The sequence below is a fragment of the Catharus ustulatus genome, chromosome 24 (assembly GCF_009819885.2).
Source record: "Catharus ustulatus isolate bCatUst1 chromosome 24, bCatUst1.pri.v2, whole genome shotgun sequence".
In the NCBI taxonomy this organism is placed as follows: domain Eukaryota; kingdom Metazoa; phylum Chordata; class Aves; order Passeriformes; family Turdidae; genus Catharus; species Catharus ustulatus.
In genome coordinates this window covers 4317186-4342505 of record NC_046244.1, presented here as the reverse complement: position 1 = coordinate 4342505, position 25320 = coordinate 4317186, and the positions used below count along the sequence as shown (strand labels likewise).

The following is a 25320-nucleotide window of genomic DNA, read 5'->3' as shown; positions in this document are numbered from 1 at the left end:
AAAAACCCAAAAAAAAAATTCAGGTGCTGACACAGAACAGGAACCTGTTCTGAAGTGCCAGACTTTGTGTATGATCACTGGAAATCTTTTATGGAAATTATCTACCCACACAAATGTGTGAATTTGCATGTCATGTAGGCAAAACACAGCAGGCTTCCTTGTGCAGAAGTGCATGAGAGCTCTGTGGCAGCAGTGTGTGACTTCCCAAGGCACTGCTTGCCAGTGCCCTGAGCTGTGCTTTGCAGAGTAGGTTTGAGTTTTGGGGACAGGAGGGGTGGTCTGTGACAGAGCAACTCCTGATCTTTGCCTTGTTGGTTTTCTTGGCTGGTTGGAGCAGGGGAAGTCTCAGAGTTGGTTTGCTGCAGGTGGGAACCACCAAAGGCTCCTGGAGGAGGTTGATGTTTATCCCTCATAAACCAGCAGGCACTGGCACTGTGAGAGCTGCTCTGGTGGCACTGTGTGAGCTGCTCTGGTGGCACTGTGTGAGCTGCTGTGGTGGCGCTGTGAGAGCTGCTCTGGTGGCACTGTGAGAGCCGCTCTGGTGGCGCTGTGTGAGCTGCTCTGGTGGCACTGTGAGAGCTGCTCTGATGGCACTGTGTGAGCTGCTCTGGTGGCACTGTGTGAGCTGCTGTGGTGGCACTGTGAGAGCTGCTCTGGTGGCACTGTGAGAGCTGCTCTGGTGGCACTTTGAGAGCTGCTCTGGTGGCACTGTGTGAGCTGCTCTGGTGGCACTGTGAGAGCTGCTCTGGTGGCACTGTGAGAGCTGCTCTGGTGGCACTGACAAGAACCCCCTCACCCTCAGAGTGGTGCCTGCTTCCACTCTGTTAAAAGACTGGAAAAATGGGAACATGTACCTGCAAAACTGGATGATCTCCTTGGGGTCAAAAGGAAATGGAAATAGATGGGAATAGGAAGAGTAGGACACTAAGAGCATCAGTAGAATCTGGTATAATAAATTAGCAGATTGCAGGCTATCAATTCACCTGTCTAGACTGTGCCTGTATCAAAAGCACAAACTCATTAAGCCCAAATCATGTTCACAATTATTTTTCAAAGCATTTTCAGGAAAGTAACAGTAATTAATAGTCTTTAAAGTTTGTGCAAGTGCCAGTCATGCTGAGGTTTCCTGTTGGAGTAGGTGTGCATGCAGGCTCCTGGATGGATGTTCTTCACACGAGGAATGCAATGCTGAAACCACCTGGGCAAAGCACAGCACACACCGTGAGAGGAGCAGGGCTGGCTGCCACAGCACTCCCAGGGAGCAGGGACAGCGAGGTAGGAGGCTATTTATGGCTCTGTCTGCCTCAGCAGAGTGTGCTTGAAATGAAGATGGTGCTGATGGATGGAAAAAGGAGAGAGGGAGGTTCAGAAGGCCCTGGGCCAGGGGCACTGGCAGCGTGGAGATGTTCTTTGAAGTACTCTTTAGCCAGTGATGAAATGGCATCTGGAACCTCATTCAGGTGCCTCAGGAGGGCAGGAGGTTGTAACACAAGATTGAGGGGTCCTGTGCCATGAATTCTTGGCTGAGGAATCCACTGCAAAGTTACATGCTACCCTTTTGCTGTATTCAGCGTAGATATAAAAGATATTACTGCTCACCATAATTTAAGTAAAGTTAGGACTGTTCCCTGGGTTTGCTGACAGTCTTGCCACACACCCTCTAGGAAACCTGGGCTCGTTTTACTGCCTCCATTCATCCACCATCAAGTAAACAGTTATTCTGTAGTGGCAATTAACCACCCGTGTTCTGTGTGATGTTGTGTCCTGTCAGTACACAAATATTACACATGCTTCGTGTCCCAGGACAGCTCTGAGGAGCTGATAAATGGTGACATCCATGTGTTTGCTTTCCTTTCCCATGAGGGTGCTCTAATCCTGCTGTGCTTTTGTCACAGCATCTGGGATCTTGCCTGCCCCAAGGGCACAGCTCCAGGCCACCAGCAGAGCACACAGAGCTGAGAGTGCAGGGCACTGCCTCCCCTCTCCTCTCCAAAAACAGAACCAGAGAACACAGATTGCTTTCCCTGTACATGGACTCAGTTATCTGGTTTAATTCCAGCTGAGAAACCAGGGCAAGGAATACACATCAACACTGTACACATTCTAAATCACCACAATCATGCTTAAATTCTTTTTATTATTCACTGTAAACCTGTCCTGAAGTAGGTTAGTGGATCAGAGCAGATCTGCTCTATATTATTTATAGGTTTCCTTTTGGTTCTTGCTGCTTGGCTGGATGCTGCTAGAGGACTCCATGTTCCAGCAGTTTTTCTCTTTGCTGCAGCTTTAAAACTTTCTATTTTTGTCTGTAGGAATCCCATCTCCCCAGCTCCCTTCTCTGCTAAATTCAGCACACTGGCAATGCTGAAAGTCTTTCATCGCACGCTGTGCCAAGATCTGACTACAGTGAAAAGTGCTGCCCTGTTCTTGTGTGTGAGCACAGGTAGCACAGGCAGTGCCCAGCACTGGCACAGCTGTTCCTGCTGTGCTTCTGGGCCAGTGTCCTTCAGGGGATATCTTCAGAGAAAGCTGCTGTCCTGTGTGAGGAGGATGCTTTGGCTGGGATATTCCTGCCCAAGTGTGTTGCCCCTCTGAGCCAGATAACCTTCTGTTCAGGAGCATTTGCAGCAAAAGCAGTCGTTGTCTTTGGCTATGAGATTATTCAGCAGCCCAGCACAGGGCTGTCCTCCCACAGCCTGAGGCAGGAGCCCTCAGCATTTTTACCAACTCTCGTAATTCAAACCCACTGAGAAAGTGAAGAGACTCTACACATCAGCTGAATGTGATAGGCAGGGTAGGGCTGCATAATTTATAGACCTGCATTTCTTTTTGATGAGATTTTTGAGTCTAAAAGCTCTGAGAAGGGAGTGCTATTTTTTATTGCATCTCTGAACTCAAATTATGTCAGATTCTGTGGGCACAGTCTGTGCTTGTTAAAAAAAACCCACCAAAGTGCAGCCTCAGACTGCTCTGGCTCATGAGCAGTGCTGGTCCTGCTCCATGCAGACTGAACCAGCTCCTTGCAGAGCTGCACCAAGCACTCCCAAGGATTAGTTCCTCCGTATCCAGAGGGAGCAGAGGCATTCACAGCGTGCCAGGGATTATAGCACATCACCAGGTGCTGCTCCTGCACGGCTGCAGGATGTCTGGGTGGCCAGGGGCCAGTTGCTCCCTGCTGTACACAGAATCACAGGATCCAACTGTGAGCTTTTAAATGATTTGGCTGGGATTGTCTGTGTGCTTGGTATCTCTCTGTCCCAGACCCCTTTTGTGTGTATTGCATGATCCTCCTGGACCTTGGTCTGTGACAGCTTCTTGGATCAGCCACCAGCACCTTCCTCCCAGGTGCTTGGTGGCCTGTGGCTGGTGCGGCAGTGTGACACTCGTCACACATTCATTCCCACCCACACTTTGTTGGAACCCTGGATACTGAGAATTTTAGAGTTTCTGTGATGACAGGAAAGCACTGGTTTTGACCTGAGGCCATGGAAAAGGCTTCCAAAATTGAGTGATAAAACTGGGGCCACTGGTGTATAGTTTGAATAGAAGTGTGATGGAGCATTTGGAATTTGAGGTTTTAGAACATAGTAATATATAGAAGGCAATATGGAAGTTTTAGGGTGGAGGTTTCTTTCTTTTCACCTTCTTCTTCCTGGGTCTGGGTGGTATTTTGTAATTGCATAGAGAAATTCCACATTGTGGGTCATGGGTATTTGGTTATTGGGTTAAAAGTAAAAAATTATTTGGGTGTGCATTCTTAATGGGACAGTTAAGCCTTAAAGGGCCTTGTAGAGAGAGCTACATCTCAATTTTTAGCTTGTTAGCTGAAGTGCTGTAGAACTCGCTGTAATATAGGGTAAGAACTAATAAACATCTGAGTCCAAACACAAAATACCATCTCTAATCTTGACTCTGGCAGAAGAAGAAAGAAGATAAAGCATGATACACCATAACCTCTGAAAGGATGGAAATTCAGAATCACACTCCTTGTGTGGCAGGGGCAGGTGCACTTGCTGCTTTGAGGAAACAGCAGCACATTACACCAAGAAATTCTGGTCTCACTGCAACTGTGGGTCCTGGTTGTTGGAGAGCTGGAGGAGGAGGCTTTTGGAGCAAGGGCTCCCTTTTTGAGCTGATTATTCTGAGTGAATCATTGCAGGCAGTACTGGCTGAGGTCGGAGAGGCTGATATTGCAGCTGCACTGATTTGTAAGGACTTGGGAGACATACTGATATTTTCTGGAGATAAACCACTAGAAATAGGGAAAATGTTATAAAACTGTGGCCCAAGTTCCTGTTCCCTTATCTCTGTGTGAGTGTTGTCAAGAGTTTAAAATATATGTGTGATAAAGCAGTTCCTGGAGCAGTTGCAGTGACAGTGTGTCCTGAAAAGCATCTCCCCCTTCACTGGGAGTGGGAAGCCAGAAAAGCCATGCCACTGGGATGGGAATGTCACTGGGCTTGTTCAGACTGGTGTTGGAGCACAGGGTGCTCTGGATAATGAGCCAGCAAGAATCAGAACCTTTTATAATGTGTATTTTTAATGGAGCTGGGAAACAGGGACAAAATAGGAAAGCTGTTTCTGAGTCCTGCAGGCACTTTGAGGGTGGTTGGGATATCATTAGAGGGAGTCATGGGTTGTCAGTGTTTCTCTTAATATGGAACTGAAGAGCAAAAACTTGATATAAAAATAAAGAACAGAGGGATTGGATAAAACTGTCCCATTCCTGTGTCACAGCCCTGTCCAAGATGCCGCAGGTGGTGCTGGATGGTCCCATTCAACAGGGGCTGGATGGGGAGAGATCAGTTCTGGAAAGGTCCCGTTTAAAGGAACTAGAAAAGGTCGATATGAACAGGCTAGGAAAAGACAAATGGCAGTGTCGTACAAATACTGTGTCAGATGAGGAATTGTTCCCAAAATCGTAGATAAGACAGCTCTGTCCTTTTTATCTGGTAATACTGAATAAGAGGACAATGAATTTTGCTAAAGAGCAACACAAGTTAAATCTGATTTAAGGAAAGGAAATACAGTGACACTGCTGCAGGATGTTATTCCCTTCTCGAGTGTGGTAAACTTAAAAATGGAATTAAAATGTGTGGATGGTGAGAGATGTTGGGGAGACTGCCAGAAGGGACATCAAAACTTGGATCTTTCTGGGACTGCCTGCACTGCTGGGGCCCTTTACAGCTTTTTGTCTGTGTCCTGCTGGGTGACCTTCCTCCCTCCCATGCCACAATGGATGAATTTCCTTCCTGTCTCAGGTCTCACCTGCTGCCACCCATCATTTCTACTTTGCTTGAAATTCAGCTGTCAGTGCCCTTGGCAGCCATGACGTGGATGTGTGGAGGAGCATCCCTGGTGGGACAGTGTGGATTTGCACTGAAGGGCAGGCACTGTGCTCCCAGCACAGCCTGCCAGTCCCCCCCAATTAGGGTGATGGTTTTCTGTGCAAGGCCAGGGCATGCATGGAGACCTGACTGAGCTCCCTGCAGTGAGAAAATTAAAGTCAGCAGCTAAAGGTTCATCAGGGATGCTGGAATCCTTCCAGTGGTGCTGGGCAGACAGCAGTGCTGGGCTGGTCTAGGTGCTGTCATGGCCCCCTGCACTGTCCCATCCTTGGTGTCAGGGTAGCAGGGTCTGCTCTGTGCTGAGGGTGTCCTGGGGTGTCCTCTCTCTGCTCTTCACATTTGTCCTGTTAACAAATGGCATCCCTCATCATCAAAATATTTTCCATAGGCCCTCTGGTGATCACATGAGCAGTATCAGAAGTCATTAATTCTGAAATGTGGGCTCCAGGGGACACTTTGGGCAAGTTCAGCTGGCAAATAAACCTTTATACCTTTCCCTGTCAATGCTTCCCCTGTCAGGCAGGTGCTGAGCTGTCATTCAGCAGCCTACAGCTGTCCTCAATGAGCAGCTGCAGCATCCCTCCTCTGCATTGTCCTGGTGAAGCCAAAAGGGCAAAAGATTCCCTAAGCTCCCCAGCAAAGCTCTTTTTCCACCAAGATAGATATTTCTTCAAAGGACTGTGGCAAGGTGGTTGTTATTATACTCTTTTAAACAAATATCATAACAGCTGATGTGGTTTTGTTTTTGATTTTTTATTTTATTTTTAAAATAATTTCTGTTGATGCATTCTCTAAGGTCTTTTAAATGTAATTTGGGATTTTTAGTGACTTCCAAGGTGTCAAAGGGTGCAAACTGCCTGGTTGAGCCTATTACTCTGAGCAGCAGTTGGAGGAGGGCTTTTCCATCTGATGACTTTTGCTTATCAAGCAGGGAGGCAATACCTAACAGTCAGTGAAAAGCCTATGGAAAGGAATGAGTTCTTTCTGAAGTGCTTCAGTGCTGAGACACATCTAAATCAAGTTATTGGGCAAGGGGTGGTTCTGTGCCATGGGGCAAGCAGCTTCCTGTGAACACTAACTGCATGTGATGCCTGAGCCAAATACCCTTCAGAGCTGCTTAACAGCTTCTCCTTTCCATTTTGGTGATATCTTTCTAAATTATACATTAAACTTATCAGGCTGAGTAATGCATCACAGCTTCCCCATGTCAGACTTAATGTTCCTTACTCAGCTGCAGCTTTGTGTTTGCCTTTTCCCTTCCGTTTATCATCAGGCAAACCCCGGGTCCTCCTCTCCAGGAGCTGCCTGTGACACAGATGCTCTGCAGGAGCCAGGTATTGGGGGCTGCCCCATCCCCACGCTGCAAAAGGGTCCTGCAAAATGCTGAGCCCGTGGAACTCGTGCTGCTGTCCTCTGGGATGTGGGTGCTTTGCTGTAGGTGGGGGTTTGTGTCCGTGAATAAATTAAAAGAGCACCCAAAGAATCTGAGCAAGCAGCGCGCAGGGAGAATGGTGACAGCAGGGTGGTGGCACTGGAGGTTGTGGGTGACAAGGGACTGACACTGTGGCTGTTGGGGTTTTGGGTGCTGCAGGAAAAACAAGTAATTTTCTACTTTTTCTTGCCAATATGTCTGAAGACAGATAGTATTTGGTTAAGTGCAGCTCTAAAATGGAAACTCAAGCAATTTTCTTTCAGTGGCTTCTCAGATCATTGCACAGCAAGATGCAGCTAAGGAGAAAGGCATGTTTCTTGGTTTTATGTGATAATGCTGCTGTCTTCTGCAAAATTACCAGGCTTTGTTGCTGTAATTCTGTGCAAGGAGGAATTCCTAATTTTAGGGGGTTTTTTTCCTTGTTTTGTGGCTCCTTTTGTATTTATTCTATTGGCTCCCAGGAGATGGAGTGAGTTCCTTCTGTTTCCTTCCTGCCTCTCCCTTGAGCTCCCTGTGTATCAGCCCCCTGTTTGAACCTGGGGTCCTTTGGCCACATCAGGCCCTTCAATGTGCAGATGCTGTGCAGGACTGCTGCTGTTTGAAGCAGTCCTTCTTTATTGTTCTTTTTCATTTCATTCTGATGTATATATAAATAATTGGATGCCTTTAGTAGGCTGTAACTATACTCCTGGGTCATATATCCACCAGTTTTCTTCTGCTTTTTTTTTTTTTTCCCTCAGAAGTCAGGAGGCAGCTGTGGGAATCAGTGCTGCTCTTTTAATAAATGCAGTCACTCCAACGCCTGTAGCACCTGAGCGGGTTTTTCTGAACAGCGCAGCTTTTTCTATTTGTAACACACTTTCACCTTATTATGTTTACATTCTATAGCAAAACAATGTATGTTTTCAGCAGAATTAATCAGTATAATTACATGTTATTTCCAGTGTCAGGTTGAGCAGAAGCACTGATTCAGGGAGGTGATTAGCCCTCTCAGCAGCAATGGGGATGGAGAGCTAATCTGTGCCGAAAACTCTGATTTTGAGAGATGCCATTTATACTCTACTTATAAATTGAATATTTCCTCTGAACGCCCCCAACCAATTTGAATAGAAATGTATTTATACCTGATGGCACTGCACAGTGTTTGTTTTAGATTGCAGCTTTGCTTCTGGTTGCAGTGACTGCCATTACTCTCAGGGCCTGAGTTTTTTTTAACAGGACCTTTGCTCCTTTGCATCTGCCTGAAGTTATACCAAATGAACTGCAGTTGTTTAAATCTGCATAGTCTTCATCTCCTCTGATCCCCGAAACAAATAACAAAGTCCTTGAATATTCTGTGATTCTGTAATACAGTTTTTGGACAGTGCAGCAAGAGCTCCTACATGAGCTGTCTGTGTGTGGTTCCACATAGAAAACTCCTTTACCCGTTATAAACTTCATGAGGCAGGTTCAAGGTTCATTGCAAAAATGGAAGAGTTGTTGATTTCTTAATTTCTGTAATTCCAGCCTTTCAGAATAGGAAGCATTTTACAGACAAGAAGCTCCAAGAGAGTTTTCATTTGCTGTTTCATTCTTCTAGAAAGTACAATTATGCAGGAAGGAAGTTCCCACATTGCAAAAAAGTTCAGATCAATTAAAACAATTTACTTTGTTTCTAATGAATCCAGACCATTGTAATTTATTGGTAAATAAGTGGCTTCAAAAGCATGTTCATTCAGTGAGTACACAGAAGAAATGTTAATGGGTTCTTGGCTAAATTAGGTCTTGGTTTGATCACAGACTCTCCCTGCAAACCTTTCTGTGCAAGCTTGCCACACAGCCTGAGGAATTCCAGCTTTTAGAGCAAACTACAGTTTCTGTTGGGTTTTCAGCATTCAGAGGAGCACAGGTAAAGGGGGCTGGCACAGCCAGAGTGGACAGTCAGTGTTAACAAGGTGAGGTTTGTCCCTTTATTTGTGTTACAGACCACTGGGTTCCTGCTGGTGCTCAGCAGAGGTGAGACGATAAACAGCAATTACTGGGCAGTTTTTATATTGGCCACAAATGTATCTTGCAGAACCTTTTGAATGTTCTTTCAAAATTGACCTTTTTTTAGCAGAACTTAGCGTTAAAAAACAGGAGTAGGTGCTGGTTTTGTCAGGGTCTCACTTATCCTGTGGACAAGTTTACTGCAGCTTCAATTTGCCTGCTTGGAAAATTGGCTGTCACATGCCAGGGACAGCCAGATCTGTCAAGCTCCACACAGTTTTCCTTTATTAGCTCTATTGGGTTTATTGCTTTTCGTATGCTCTGAGGGATGATGGTTGTTTAGTGACAAGAACCTGAAAAATCATTCAAGTTGACAATGCTTTTTAGATTTCATTTTTTCCTTGTGTCTCTATCTATAAAACAGAATGACTTGAGGACACGGTGAACATTGTGGGGAGTTTGCTCTATTGCTGGGAACATGCCTTCAAGCTCTGGGCTCTGCTGTTGTTACCATCCCACATCAACCAAAGTGCAGTAATGTGCATTTTACCTGTCCTGCTCCACTTGTGGTGTGGCAGGGATGGGCTTTGGTTTTCAGCAAACAGGCTCTAATCTCCTTAGGTGTGATGGTTGCTCCAGTCATTTCCAAATTATATGTACAAGTTGGGATGAAAGATTTTTGTGGTTTTCCAGGTTCTTGCAGTACTGAGACAACTGAAATGTTTCTGACATAACACCAAAACATCAGAGAGCACTCCAAATAATGATGATGGAGGATCTCCTCTGGCACGGGTATTTCTGCCTAAAGAGGTGGATGCTGTGTTCTTCAGAGAGTGCTCTCCTAGCACAGAGTCAAGAGGAGGCTCTGCAGGGAATCCCTGTTCACCCACGCTGGTTTTGTTGCCTGTATCTCATTACACATTCCTTTACAGGTTCTTTAGTGGCAGGCAGACAGCACATACCGTGTGAGGTGCCTGCTCCTCAGGGGGGCCCAGCAGGACGTGGTCTCCCTTGTGCTTTCACATCACAGCATCTCCAGCACTGTTGTTCCAGTCCCAGGGTTTGGGAATAGCATCCTCAGCTGTTGCATGTGTAATGAGAACAGAATCCCCTTGGCTGCTCCCTGCTCCATCTCCCACTGTGAGCACGCAGTGCAGGAAGGGTGGTGGTGCTGGAATCACAGGGGTGCTGGGCACTGCTGGTCCTGCAGACACAGTGAGAGGGTCCAGCCCTGCACTTCTGGTGTGTGTCCTTCTGAAACTGAGGAGCAATAACGTGGGGAATCCTGGTGACTTCAATTCCTGCTGTAGCTGACGTTTCCTCGCTCTCTGCAGCTGTGGCAGGTGACGGAAATGCCTCTGATGGCAACAGAAATGTTCCTGATGAAGGAGAGAAGGCAGCTGCAGCTCCTGTGTCTGTGCCAAGATGAAAATCTTCATTGTTGAGTGGTTTGCAAAGGCACAACTGCAGTCACCTCAAGTTGTGCTGTTGCTGAGTGAGCACCAGCTCCATTCCAGCAGTATCAGAGAGAAACGGTCTGTGGCTGGATGAGTGAAGTCACTTGTCTTTAGCAACAAACAGGAGGCATCTGGGCAGGGTCTCTGACTCAAACAGGCAGTCTTTGCTGCTGGAATAAAAGGCAGAAAACCTATGTGGGATACGTACAAAGGCTAAAATGTGGGTGGGCATGTAAGACTCTCAATATTCTGCTCAAAACCAGCCCTACCAGCAGTCATGTCTGGCACACTTAACAACAGACCCTCAGGTCAGTTCTTGTGCTGTCTGATGAAGTTCAGATCTGAGAGGTCCAAGCTGAAGAACAAAACCTGCTCTGTCCTTTATTTGAAGGACAGCAAGACAAGGGTTTCCATTCCTCTTCCATGTTCTGTGCAGACAGAAAAAAAAGGAAAAAGCAGTAAGTTAGAAAATGCTCAGAGCACTCTTGAGCTTGGATAGTGCAGGGTATTGCTGTTTCTGGGGTTTCAAGGACTCTTGTCATAAGCTGTTCGTTCCTCAGCATTACCCCTCTCTCAGATGCTTCTTCAGATGCATCGATGCCTAAGCCCAAAAACCCCTTTGATCTGTGCTTACTTTGCTGAGCATTTACCAACTTAAAAGTGCCTGTGTTAAACTTTAATATTTCCGTGTCTGGCACTGGATGTTCCAACCACTGCTGCTTTTTTGGGATGTCTCAGAAGATACCAGTGTGTGTAGCTGGGTCAAGTAGCTGATGGGCAAAATGAGCAATGACTGGCTGCGTGTAATAGTCTGCATCTGTAACTGAAATTCAGAAGCTTTCCTGCCTTTTTGTATTTTGTAAGGCATACAATGTCATATGCCTTGTGTGTTCTTTTCTCTTGCTGATGTGAATGTACACCACAGGCAGCAGCACTTAGTGTATAAAATATCTCAGCTTCATAGTCACGTTTGGCAAGTAGATAAAAAGAAGAAGGGGGAGAGAATTTCTGCATTTAATGGCAACTGCATTGCTATTTGTTGTATTCTTCAGAAGGCATTGCCAAAACTTCACTCTTTTTCTTGGAGCATACTGTGAAATAAAAAGATGAGGGAGACTCTTCAGGAGAGATGCAGCCATGGAGTTACCAAAGAAATCGATAATTCTCATGTGCCACATCTCCAAATGCTCACCTGATAAATTTGCGCTCACTACTTAAAAATCTAATTGGATGAAGTGTCGGCATCTGTCATCAGCTCAGCCTGAGCCCAAGGGCTAAACAAAGCTCACCTTTCTCTGCTTAAATAACACAGCTTTGGAGGTTATCAGGGCACTGTCGTGTGCTGGGAGATTGCCAGGCTGCTCCTGTGCAGCGAATTTGAGACTGATGGATCAGGCTGAAGGGCAGTTTGCTTTGCTGTACCAACTTCTGCTCATCCCTGATAACATCTGCCTTAGCAGCCAGGTCGCTTGCTCTGACTTGGCAGTTTGAGGCAGGATGGACTCACTGTCCAATTTACAATTCTTTGCTCTTAGAGAGACCTGATTTGGGGCAAAAAGGAGCCCAGGAAGGAATGTGTGTCCCAGCCTTGAGTTCAGAGTTGTGCTGGCACTGACCAGAGCTGTTTGTCCACCCTGGGAGTGTTCCTGTGCTTGCTCTGACATAATGAAACAGAAACAAAATCCATTTGTCAGATCTCCCCAAGAGAAACCTGGATGCCTACATGGCCAGAAAGGAGTCAGAGTCCTTGGAAAGGTCTGATAAGGAGATAATTCCTCTCTTATCAGCAGGTCAGAGAAGCCCATCTGAGCTGCACAGCAGCACTGTTGGGGGTCTCATTTCCTTTTAAGATTTCAAGGCATCCACATGGGAGTCTCAAAGTGTATGTGGAGGAGGCCCAGAGAGCTGGGCTGTCTCCAGCCTACAGCAGGAGTGCCGAGATGCTAATCCCTGTTTGCTAATCCCATTGTATGCAGGAGACTTCTGAGTAGTAGTGAAGAAGAAAGAAGGTTGTCTAGTAATCTTTTTCTTTCAGTTCAGAATAAATGCAAGTCTGATACTCCTTTTTTTGCTTTAGGATTTGATGTTTCTGGCTTAAAGTGCTGCCTCAGTTCTCAGCTGGCTGCTGTGGATCCCTCTCAGGACACCATGGCTAACGAGTCACAGCCAGGATTGTAGGGAGAATGGAGGGAGGAATGTCCTTGGTGTGGCAGTTTGGGGTGTCCCTGGTACCTGCCCATCTCTTCCACTGGGCACAGCCCCATGTTGCTTGGCTTTTATGCATCTTTTGTTTGGACCCTCCACTTTGTGAATCCTCACATGCAATGCAGAAGTGAAATTGGACTCCAAAAGGAGAACCTTGGATTCCCTGGCACTGGCATTACTCATGTGTGGAAAGGTTATCCAGGCAAACAAAACCTTCAGTGAATAACCTGTGTGCTGTATAGCAGTGTCATAAGGGTTTTGCCATAGGAACAAACGTGTTGCAATACTATCAAAGGCAACATTATGAAAGTGTTTTGAAGGTTATTGATGTTATTCCTCCGGGAATCGTATTACCAGTCACTGATATCAAAAGTAACAAATTTAAAGAAGCTATAAATGATAGAGCCCTCAGAGCAAGAGCAAAGAATAGAAATAAAAAGGACTTGTTGGCTTACCACATCCTGTATAGGCTGTGTGGAACATTAAATAGCATTTATCTGCTGTTCCTTCAGGCAGGCATCAAGCTCACATGTGCCTCCTTTCCTGGAGCCCCTGCTCTGTGTCTGTGCAGGTGTGGGGAAAGGGGTCAGGGCTGGGTGAGCTCTGTGAGCCCAGCTCCAGCCCCTGGGATGCTGCTGGAGCTGCTGTCACCTTCTGGCACTGCACAGAGCTCCCTTCCTGCTGGGCAGGGGGGATGTGTGGGGCTGGGAAGTGCTGAGCTGCTGCTCTGCTGCCTTGTGCAGATGAGCCAACTCTTGGACACATCCTCAGTCCATCGTGCCACTGCTGTGGGGAGCGTACACAGGGTGCGAGGGACAATCCTCTTCCAAATGATTTACAGTCATTTTTATATGAGCAAATGTAGCTTGGAGCTTGGTGAAGATTTAGGAGCAGTGCTGAAGGACAGCATGTCTCTGTAGGGAAAGCTTATCACGAGCTCTCAGTACAATCTCCTGGGCTTTTCTTGTTTGGTATTTGGAAATGTCAGCTTTCTATTACTTGGTCCACCTACAACAATACCAATTAAAAAAGTAAGAAGTGATGCATCTGCAGGTGCCCATAGAACTGCTCTTAATTCACAGAAATGCATTAATATTTAACAGATAATATTGTTATTGAGGCAAACTAGGCCATCAGCTTGAGAGAAAAACTTGCACCATCTTCATTCCAACTAGAATTGGAAGCAGCGCATTCTGTTGATAGAAACTTTGAAAGCACTCGGTGAATGTCAGTGGAGCTTTGAAATTAAAATTTCTTCTTATTTCAGACTAACTATTATTGTATCTCTGGCTTGGGTGAGCTGGGAAAGGGCAGAAGCCACTTGGGGCATGATTTATAATGCTGGCATTTCTGGCCGGTGATGGGGATGGAAGTGTTCCAAGCTGAGCTCTGCCTGAGCTCGTTTGAAATGCAATGACAGAATTCCCATGTAAAGGTTGCAATAAAAACAGAAAGAGGGAGAAGAGATTCTGTACTTCAGAATAAAAAAAAATATAAAGAGTCCTCACAAATGTCAGCTGAGGGATCTCTGGCTCACACTTGTGGGGGAAAATAGTCCAAATGCAGTAGCAAATCTTTTACAGATCAGCAGCCTGCAAAGAGAGCAACACTGTTACAGCATATGCAGTACCTCAGTATTTACATTTGTGTCTGGGATTTGTTGGGACTTTGCCCATGTGTGCATGGGCAACACGATTTCAAACATGATTTCAAAGTATTCATGCAGCTGCAGGGCAGAACTCTGCTCCACATCTGCAGTTCTGGTGGCTGGAAGATTTCTGGGTGCTTTAATGGCAGTCAAGCCTTTACTTTGTGTTACCCTATAAAGAGCCATATTTTGCTGTTAAATCGAGTAATCCTGGTGCATAAATTGGGCTGTATAAGTTGGTAATTTTTTTTAGATGTTTTGAAAATGAAATGCACAATTCAAGTGTAGGACACTGAAATATCATGTGGCTTTGATGTTCTCTGCACCACTTTCCTTGCAGAAGAAATTCCACTATTCTGGAAGTGGTTGCAATACACAGGTTTAACATAGGCAAATACAGAGGCACTGTGCAAAGTCTTCAGAGGTGGAGAGCTGGAGTAGCAGAATATACTCAGTGTAGCAAGAGATGTGTGTGCTATAATAAGCCTCATTTGTCAGGAGGAGTATCTCGGAGGAGTTCAAACCCAAAGAAACCTTTGCTTTGCCCTCAGCGTTATTGTTTGAAAATCCTCAAGGCTTTTGCAGAATGAATTGTAAAACTGCAGAGAGCAAGTGACAGGGAGGAGGAGGAGATGCCTTGGTGATTTCCATGGCAAATCTGTCTCCCTGTAGAGGCAGTCGGTGCTGCATGCAGCAGCTGGGTTAAAGGCAGCTGTTGCTGCTGTTTCACACTTCTCCTGAGCAGGGGTGTTAAGAAGGAGTATCTCTTGAGTAAGCTGAAGTAAGGCAGGTTGCTTTCTCTAAGTTTTCTCTGCATGCTTTAATGATGGTTGTGTTTTTATACACAATAGTAATAGCTGTAGACAGCTATTAACTGAGCCAGACAGCTGCCTCTGACCGACAGCTCAAAGCCATCACAGTCTCAGGCTGGTCTTTCAAGAATCCAGACAAACAGTACAAACCATGGGTTTGAAAAAGAGCCTTGCTCTGTGGGTGGCAGCCTGGAGCCTCACCGTGGTTCTCAGAGAAAACCCTTTGGAGATGTGGATGGGAGCCAGGCTGTGCCAGGGATGTGCTGCCACTGATGCCCTGCATGCTGGGCAGTGCCAGCACCACAAGAGCCACAGATTCAGGTGTCCTCAGACCTTCCATGAAACCACTTCCATGGTCTCTGGAGTAATAAGCAGGACGGGAGACTTCCCTGCTGCATCTCCATCCCTGGGACCTCTGTGTCAGCAGCAAAGCTGCCTGCATGTTCCTAGATAAATAAACACAGTCCCAGCTCATGGCAGAATTATCTTGTCCCTATCAGCTGCCTGTGTAAGTTAAAGCTTCCAGCTGGGAGAGGTGACACAGATTAAAAGAAATTTCCATTGTCCTGAAGAATAATACCTGTGTGAGAAAAGAGAAGTGCCTTTTGTTTTATTTTGCTGCATGTTTCTGGTTGTGTAACATCATCTTCCTGTTACATCTTTTACTAGCACTAGAGGTATTGCTATGAAAGATAAAAAACATCCCAGAAATCAATTTCTTTTGGAACTTTGGAGGCCAGGAATTACTGCATGTTATTTCTCTGTGTCTTTCAAAGTGTACATTAAGTAAACATGATCCTCAGGAGTATTTAGAGGCAGCTCTTTCTGTATAAAATATCTTCAAATGTATCACATTTGACGATATATTAGTGAGTGTTTTGGATTTGTTCTATATTAAGACTCCCTTACTTTGCTGCTCATGCTATTTAAATGCTGCCTGCTCTGTGTGCTGTGCCCTTACCAAGGTATTCAAGAGGAGCTGGGGAACATGTTATAAAGTATACAGCCAGATGAAATCTTGATTCTCTTTAAAACAATTGCAGGACATCTCATAATCTCAAAATAATTTTTTGCTTTCAATATTTGCAGTATGTGGAGCTATATCATCCTGTAGTCAATCTCTTGTCTCAAAAATTCTTGAACCTCAAAATAATTTGGGCTGAAAAACTGGGGAGATGACTCTGTGTTTGAGTTGTGGGCTGGCTGAGCTTTTGAGACAAGCATTGTATCCACAGGGTATAAATCTGGAGACCCCAGCCATGGCTGGGATGTGGTGATGGTGAGGATGGTGGGGATGGCACCACCCCAGAGGGGACCCAAAGCTCCTGTGCCAGGCAAGGACAGTGACAGCTGGCACGAGTTCCTGAGCAAGTGTGTGTCAGCATGCTGATTCAAGTGCAATTAAAACCACACATGCACCAATGTCTCTCTGCCTGGCTGACTCCAAGCTTCTCTTCCTGAGGAAGCTATTGAAGGGCCAGAAGTTCCAGCAGCTCTTTTGTCAGCTGGAGCCATAGGGGACAAGGTTAATTCAAGGTGCTGTGCTAACTGAAAGGGATTTTCCAGCAGCAGGAGTCCTGCTCTGCAGCACAACAACTGATTTTGTGTCTGGCTCTGGGGTCCCACTCTCTTGCCTGTGCTCCAGTGCTTCATCTCAGGTGCCAGGGCTGTGCTGTGTCTCTGGTAATTGTCTCGTTCTCCCTAATTAAACATGCCCAGCTCTAGATAAATTAAGGCAGTAGGTTGTGTGCTCAAAGGCAGTGGATTGTTTTTTGTTTTCACAGTTAGTGTGGAAGATTAATATATTCTAAGGCATCAGCCACCAGGTTGCCTTCCATAGCATGACCTCAATTAGAAATTAGTTCAAGGATAAAGAAATTGCTGGGATTCAAACCAATAATCTTGCCCAAAGCTAGCATTTTGTCTCTGAAAAAATTCCATTACTTCAGTGTCTGTGTTATGTATTTGTGCCTTTTTCTTCAGGTATCTCAGACTCTGCTCTCAAACATTTGAAAATCCAGAGGAAACCATCCAGAAAGACACTGCTATAGATAGTAGCAGATTCTGTCATCCATGTGTCTGGGAATAGTTTCATTCATTGGTTTGATTTTTAGATAACATACAGATGATACACAGGCACTCCCAGTACCTGTCCCTGAGTTACTTGTGGGTGCTGAAGCATCATGTAATAGTAGCCCCTCAAAACCACAGAAACCTCTTTATATTATCTTGTTATGGCACCTCTTTATATTATCTTTTTTTGGGGGGTGATAATCTGTCAGATATTAATCCTGTCACCTCACAGCAATGGATGTGAATTATCTTCCCAGAAAGCTGAGATTTCCTTTTGGATTGTTTGAGAAATACAAAGTAAACCTTGTGAATGAATAGCTGCTAGGAAAGAAAAAACCTGTTATAATTTTGGGGGTGAAGAGGGAGGGAGGGGGGCACAGGAGCTGCCTGTACACGCCACTGTCATGCTCCACTCCTCCTGCCCTTGTGCTCTGTGGTGTAGCTATTAGAGCTGGGCTTCACAGGTTTGACTCAACAGAACTGACACACATGTCCAGTGCCAGCCAGGGCAAGTGGCTGCATTTGGGGGTAATTCCTTGTCTGAGATTAAATTCACTGATCTCATCACCCTTGAGGATGATTTACTTCCTTTCATCCTTCCAGCAGGGAGTACAAATGCAAAACTTTCAGCTCAGAGGTATTTTTCCAAATAAAATTATCTTCAGCTGTGGTCATCGGTGATTTGGGAGCCCCTGCCAGTGAGATTTTGCCTTGAGCTGATTGCCTTGGCTGAGCAACTGAAGAGCAGCTGGAAGCTGGCCAGAAATGGCTTTTGATTTTTGCTTTTAAAAGAAAAAGAAATAGAAGAAGAGAACCGAAGCAGCATGCTTTGGTAAGGCAGAGGGTTTTTGTGATTATTCTCCTGAGAAGGAAGACTTCCCTATGGGGGAACTGACTCTGGGAGGTGAAGGAGAAGCAAAAGGTGGTTGCTGAAATGAGAGTTTCCCCTGTGGCTGAGCCATCGTGGGGCTCTGGAGGAACTGACCATTCCTTCACCCCAGCTTTGGCCAGCCCTTTGCTGGCTGCCCAGGGCACCCCAGCTGCCAGTACTGTTCCAGTTTGGTGTTTCTGCTCCCATGAAAAATCCCCATATGGAGCAGGCTGGTGGAACAAACAATTCCTGTTTTAGTCAGATAATTTCCATGGTGTGTGGTGGGCAGCAGAGGAGGCTGCCAGGCTACTCCAGACATGGATGGAGGGCTGCAGCACCATTAGGTGCCATTATCACTTTCTGGATAACGTGTACACTTTCACCATCACGTAGTTTTTCTCCTTCATTTCTCGTGAAAACTGGCATTAGATTAATGGCTAAGCCATGGAAGAAACGTAACACCATGCCAGTCTGATTTATTGACCACTTAGTGCTGATGAAGCTTCAAACAAGAGTCAGACAGATGTTGCAGTTGCATTTTTCTTCATCAAAACCAACGAGTTTTTGTGTTAAATCACTTGTTGCACCATCTCCTGCTTACCCCCAGCAGCAGTGGAGGCAGCTCTCTGCCACACTGAGGAGGCAGGAGAAGCTAAGGAGCCTTGTGCAGGTCAGGGACAGATGGCAGTGCCTTCAGCTCGGGTGTGGGGGAAGCAGAGCAGCTCTGCTGAGGCTCCAGGCGCTGGAATGACGGGCGGATTTCCAGCAGGAATGTTTCCAGAGCCATCTGCAGCCCAGTGCAGGGCTCCCCTTGTTCCCCCTTGCCACCCCAGTGAAGAGTTTCTGCCCTGGTGTGTCCAGTGTCCTGACACCTTTCCTGTGTGGAAGTTACATTTGTATTTTTTTTTCAGTCTTTCACATCTCTCTTGCTCTCCTGGTAGTTTATCACAAATAGGGATTCACTGCTAATTATATTTTCTAAAACATGTATTCTCTTCATTTGTGTCAAAACATTTCAGTTCACCAAGTAGATTGGCATTCATGAGATTTATCAGTCTGAGATCAACTTTTAGATATGGGCATAAGGAGCAAACCTGTTTGGTTTGCATTTATTTTATATGCTTTTATATATAAGAAGTATAAATTGTAGTGCCTGTCCACTGCTGAGGTCCACTTGCTTGTGCTGCACTGAAGCCAGGAAGCCCCACAATCCTGACAAACCAGCACTGTCAGGCTGTGAAAAACTCAGCTTACCTGAGAGGAAGGTAGAAGCACCTGCAGAACTGCCACATCACCCAGTGCTGTGTCCTTGCTCCCTTCTTTGAAACTTCCCTGGGAGCAAGAGGTGTATTTACATGAAATCTCTGAAGCATATTACTTTTTATTACTTCATCATCTAGATCACTAATTATGTTAAATTAGCTGATGGAGACTATTTGGGTGTATGGATAATCATTTTTACTGTCTGAACCTCTTCTGAATTATGCACAAGAACAGTGATGTTTCAGACCTCCCCTTTGTAGAATGAGAGGTTGTGATGGTTTTCTGTGTCCTCTGGGACAGATGTGCCCTGTGGAAAGGAAGGTTTTGAACACCTCACAACTGAACACAAAAGGTCCAGTTGTTTGTCCCAGAGGAATCTTGGGAATAGGAGAGCCAATGGTTCTCTTTGCTTTAGCACTTCCCAAAAGCTCTCTGAAATAAATTCTTAGCTGTTCCTTACAAGGTTTCTTTGCCTCTTCCTTGTGCAGTACAACTCTTTCAGCACTGACTGCAAGAATTTAATACTGCTTTCTCACAGAATCTTCACTGAGAATCCCCTGCTCGCAGTTCTGTCCATAGAGGGAGAAAATGCAAGTTTCTGCTTGAATATTTTCCTAACCTAAAAGAGCTTCCCTTCCAAGACAGAGGGATGTAAGCAGATACAGGGGGGATGCCCTGCTCTGCTTTTCATGTTGCTGTACATGGGCACAGTGTCCTCCCCACTGCCAGCACCTTCTTAGGCAGCCTGGAGGAGCTGGGGGACACGAGCAGCCGTCCCTGACCTTGGGGATGTGCAGGATGCTCCCTGTGTGCAGGGCACACAAGAGGGTCATGGTCACCCCACACTCAGCCCTGCTGAGTGTCCTCCAGCCCTGGGCTGCTCCAGGTGCAGCTCTCAGCATGCTGGGCTTCAGTGCTGTGCTTTGCCCATCAGAAATTTCCTCCACAGGTCTCCTTGAAGGTGTGTGTGTCCTGCTCCAGCTCTCCCCTGGTTTCGTCAGCAAGTGCTCCCATCAGCACAACCTGTGCAAGGATGATGGGTTGTGCTCCCCCTCGGAACAGGGCTCTAACAGCATTAATGAAACATTAGAGTTTTAATTACACCATTATCCTATTTATTTTTATAAATAATTCCAAAGCAATCATTAAAGTTTGCGAACTTCGGAGTAAATTACTTAAGGGAAAGAAATCATCTCCTCAATCTTGTTATTATCTATTGAACAATCTCCCTGGGACGCTGTTGGGGAGCTGGCGGAGTTGTTGCTGCTGCTGTTGTTAAGATGATTCATTTACTCACAGGGTGGTAACGCAGAGCTCGGCTCCTGCTCCAGGTGTCGGTGGGACAGCACCGCAGTGCGTCAGAGCGGGGTCCTTCCCTGCAGCTCCTGGGGAGGGGAGAGGGGAGCGGGGTCAGCTGTGGGATCAGCTGGGGGATCAGCTGTGGGATTCTCCAGCAGGATCAGCTGTGGGATCCTCCTGCAGGATCAGCTGTGGGATCAACTGTGGGATCCTCCTGCAGGATCAGATGTGGGATTAGCTGTAGGATCACCTGTGGGATCCTCCTGCAGGATCAGATGTGAGACCAGCTTTGGGATCAGCTGTGGGATCCTCCTGTGGGATCAGCTGTGGGATCAGCTGTGGGATCCTCCTGCGGGATCAGCTGTGGGATCAATTGTGGGATCCTCCTGCAGGATTAGCTGCAGGATCCTTCTGCAGGATCAGATGCAGGATCAGCTGTGGGATTAGCTTTGGGATCAGCTGTGGGATCAGCTTTGAGATCAGCTGTGGGATCCTTCTGCAGGATCAGATGCAGGATCAGCTGTGGGATCAGCTGCAGGATCCTCCTGTGGAATCAGCTGCAAGATCCTCCTGCAATATTAGCTGCAGGATCTGCCTGTGGGATCAGCTGCAGGATCCTCCTGCAATATTAGCTGCAGGATCTGCCTGTGGGATCCTCCTGCAGGATCAGCTGTGGGATCAGCTGCAGGATCCTCCTGCAGGATCAGCTGTAGGAGCCAGCACCTCTGTCCTCCTGCAGCTGTCCTGCAAAGAGCTCTTCCAGTCCCAACCTCCTGCAGTTTGCAAAAAGACAAGGAATTACAGGCTTGTCTGCAAAGAGCCCATGTTTAAGATGCTCTGTAATACTATTTGTGAGCCTCCTTGGCTCTTCCCTCCTGCTTTCTGTCACTGTATGGAGAGTGAGGCTGTTCCTGATGTTCTCAGGTGACTTTCTGTATATTTAAAAAAGACTGATGTGGACCAGAACTGATGGAAGCATTGTCTCAAATGAACAAAAGGTCCCTTAAACCACAGCACATTACCTGGTGTTCATTGTCAGTGGTGTTCACAGGACTATTGCAAGTATTTGGTGTTGTGAGGGTTGGAAAAGAGGTTCACACTGTGGAGGGGGAGGGTTGCAAGCAGAGGGCCCTCAGGATGGGGGAAGCCATGTGCAAACTGTCAGGTGCTGTCTTTTTGCACCTCTTTTAAAGAACATCTCTTATCTCAGGGAAATCCGGTACAGTCTGATCACAATGCGTGCTGTGACAGCTTTAATTAGGAAGCTAAATGCAGAGAGTGCTGTCCCCAGTGCTGTAACTCTTTCACTGCTGTCCCTGCAGAACCCAGACATTGTGTTGGTGCACTACCTGAATGTCCCGGCCATCGAGGACTGCGGGAAACCGTGCGGCCCCATCCTGTGCTCGATAAACACCGACAAGAAGGAATGGGCAAAGTGGACAAAAGAGGAACTCATTGGGCAGCTCAAACCGATGTGTGAGTATCTGGAGCTGCTTTTGCTTCTTTGCTGTGTGTTTAGAGTTCAGTGTCTCTCACAACCAGCGACCATCATGTGAAGGAGTCATTTGTCCATCCAACTCGGCTTGCATCTGCGCACACTCTCTTTCCAATATTCAACACTTCTGGGTGTGAGAGCTGCCCAGACTGTCCCCAGAGACGTCCCTTCTGCACACTGTGGAAAAATTGTACCTATGTTCTTGCATGTTCTAGGGCTGTTTGATTGACCTGCCCACTGGCAGGAGGATTCCCCCAGGGGCACTCCATGTTTGGGTGCTCATTGTCAGGTCACAGTGGGTTGCTGTAGCTTACAGGTGGCCCCATGGAACTAAGTGTTTTGAGCTGAGCATCATTTCCTACAGTTTTGAACTGTGCAGCCTGAAGAGAAGGCTGCTTAGGTGTGCAGAGTGATGGGGAGGTTTGCCTGCAGACAGGGAGTTCTTTGAACCCTTCTGCATCTGCCTTGGTGTATAACATTTTCCTTTGCATCACAGTTATATTGTATGTCTTCCCTGGAGAGCACATTCCAGTGTGCACACAAACATCCTTTGGCAATGAAAGAAAAATTAGACATAAAGTGGGTCTATAACCAAGAGAAAATTAACTGCAAAAGCCACAATACCAGATGTGAGTTAACAAATACCAGGTCTGCTTCTGTGCCTGCCCCCTGCCCCTGACTGGATGCTAGTGTCATGCCCAGCCTCCTGTAATTGGAGGTCTCAGCCATGGAGGGCATCCTGATGTGCCTCTGCCATCCGTGAAAGATCAGCCTTGTGCTGACTGCAGCGTTGATAATCTGAGTTTGCAGTCCTTTGTTGCATCCTGAACTGTGCAAGACCGTGTGTTCCTTTTCCACACAAAGCTGGAGGGCAGAGGAGGATAGAGAAAATAACACATTTGCCCCTGGGGCTGATAAACTTAGACAGAAATCCAGGGTGTTGGTGTAGCTGAGACTGGACAAGTACTTTAACATTAAACAGGAAAGGAAGCAGCCGCCTGCTAAAAAATCTGCAGTGCATCAAGAAAATTATGTGAAAACTACAACGAACTCGCCGTAAATTTAATAACACTTGGCTCTTTTATGTCCCAGGAGGGAAGAGTGAAATTCTGCGCAATTATTCAGAGTATATATGCATGTACACGTCTCTGTTTATGGGTACATATCCTGGGAAACACATCCTTAGAAATGTGGCTACAATAAAAGCTTTGGATTGTGATCAGACCTAGAAAACAAAGAGGACACGGATAACCGTGTTTGGGGAGCACAGAGGGGCACTGCTCGCCAAGAAGCCATCAGATTTGGTTCCAGTATAGGGTGTGCCATGAAATTCTGGAGCCAAGCACATTAGTTTCATCACATTTTTGCATTAATCACATTCTTTCACAGACTTCACAGTTTGATTGCCTGATGTTTCCAAATTTCTCTGCCCTAAAGCAGGTTTGTCAATGGCTTAATCAAAGCATTGTGCATGGTGTCACTGGTGCAGTGACAGTCTCACCCTTTTACCTGTTCTGTGTTGGGGTTTGTTGTTTTATTCCTCTGGACTTGAAAGCTGTATGGGGGTTTTGTTGATTTTTTTGTTTCCTTGGTTGCTGTTTTCCACGAGAATTTCTCATTTAAGACAAGTTAGTGACGATTACAGCCAGGGTGTGTGTGGAGTTCCTGTGCCTGCAGAGGGATTCCCATTTCAGACCACTGATGTCTTCTGGATTAAGGGAGAGAAGCTACCACTAGTTCTGCCTTTGGGGAATGTGCTTCCTCCTGGTCAGAGGTTGGTGGCAGTGTCCAGCTCTTGACTCACTGACAAGTGCTGTTTGTTTAAGTCCTGCTCAGCCTGGGCTGCAGTCAGGTGTTAAAGCTGTTGACCTCTGTCAGGTATTAAAGCTTTTCTAAAGTCAGCATGGAGGGTAGCAGGCAGTCAGTGGTGTGGCAGCCATGGTGTGGGAGCATGTTCTCTTGGCCATGTGTGCCTGGAGAACTAAAAGCAATGTGGCAGATGGCTGGCAGGGTGAGCAGCATCGGTCCTGGAGTCCAAGCCAGACAAATACATCAAACTGTTTTTCCTGAAATGCAGAGAGACCCTGGCTTGGATGATCAGGGAGTTTGTTTACATTTCTTGCATCCATAATTTGCTCAGCTCCCTCTTCCTTCCCCACTGCATCATCCCAAAGTCAGTCCAGGCTTCTGCAGCATCAGGGACAGGCCCCAGCTGCTGGTGCCAGCCTTGTCACCCCCATGGGCAGAGCAGGGCACTGAAGTTTGGGTACTGAGACAGCCCTGCCCCTAAAGGAGACCTCTGAACCCAGAGAGAGCTTCTTGGCTGGCTGCAGGGGTGGTGTTTGCTCATTCTGTGACTGTGCTTCCACTGGTGGTTATGGATTAAAAAAAAACATTTTTGGAGTGGCCATAGAGCTCTGAGAGCTTTGTGGAAACAGCATTAACTTGTTCTAACATTGCTGGTGTGTGAACTAATTAAGAGACTGAAATGAACCCATCTGAACATCCGTGAAAGGTAAATGCTGCAGATGCTCTAAGGATTTGAGGTTTTCTCAACACCTCCAGCTGAGTTGAGACTGTAAATAATTAATTAATCAGCCTGACTTCAGCTTTCATGGTTTTCGATTTTCTGATCTTTTTGTCACCTGCCTTTGCACTGGGATGTCCATGACCTCCTGATCACCTTCTCTGGACCATCACTCTTGTCTGGTCAAACCTCAATTTGGCAGTCCTCAAGACTGAAGCATGTGAACCTGGAAGGGCTCATACACATTCCTGACCTCCCACAGGATGATTCCTTTTTCCTTGGAGATGAGGCCCCTTGTCTCAGAGGTGTCTGCAAGGTCAGGGAGCTCAGGGAAGGCTGTGACCACCACAGATGGCAGACCTGGGATAATCCAGCTGTTGGGAGCATCTCAACTGGGTGTCTCAATCAGAAGGGTTGTGTGTGTGTTGCTTTGGTATGAATGCAACTTTTGGGCGCATTTGTGTAAAGTGAATAGCTATAATACATGAAAATTCTGCAGGAATGTTGTCCGAGGCACCTGTAAGTCATTTCAGGATGCCTGGTGTGAAGAATGAGCCTCAATTTGGCTTAGTTTTCAATTTCCCCCCACCCCATGCCCCATTACAGTCATGCTTTGAGATTTCTCTGAACAGATTAGCAGATGTCCTTAGAGGCATCTGGTGGTAAAAGCAAATTCAGTGGCAGAATCCATCACAGCAGAATTCTGTATATAAACTCCATATGATCAGCAAATCGTGGGCCAGCTCATGTTGGGGGTTTCTCCAAATCATCCCCTTTTGGCTCTCTCATCCTTCAGCTGGCAAAGCACGACTTAGAACTCACAGCTGGTGCTACGTTGCAATCCTTGTTCCAGGTCCACTATAATTAAGAGCTATCTTCCTTTTCAGAGGAAAAGCTTTTTGCATTTCTCTGCTGTGTAGGA

The 25320-nt window shown here is 46.3% G+C and overlaps 1 protein-coding gene across 8 annotated transcripts in view; it reads left to right on the top strand.

The window, feature by feature from the left end:
- The window catches only part of CAMTA1 (calmodulin binding transcription activator 1), a 235568-nt gene that overhangs the window by 157731 nt on the left and 52517 nt on the right, over positions 1-25320 (top strand). For all 8 annotated transcript variants that reach the window (XM_033079399.2, XM_033079396.2, XM_042779950.1 and 5 more), the window contains one exon: positions 21699-21852. In XM_033079399.2, coding sequence (XP_032935290.1) covers positions 21699-21852 — 154 coding nt within the window. The remainder of the gene's footprint in view (positions 1-21698; positions 21853-25320) is intronic.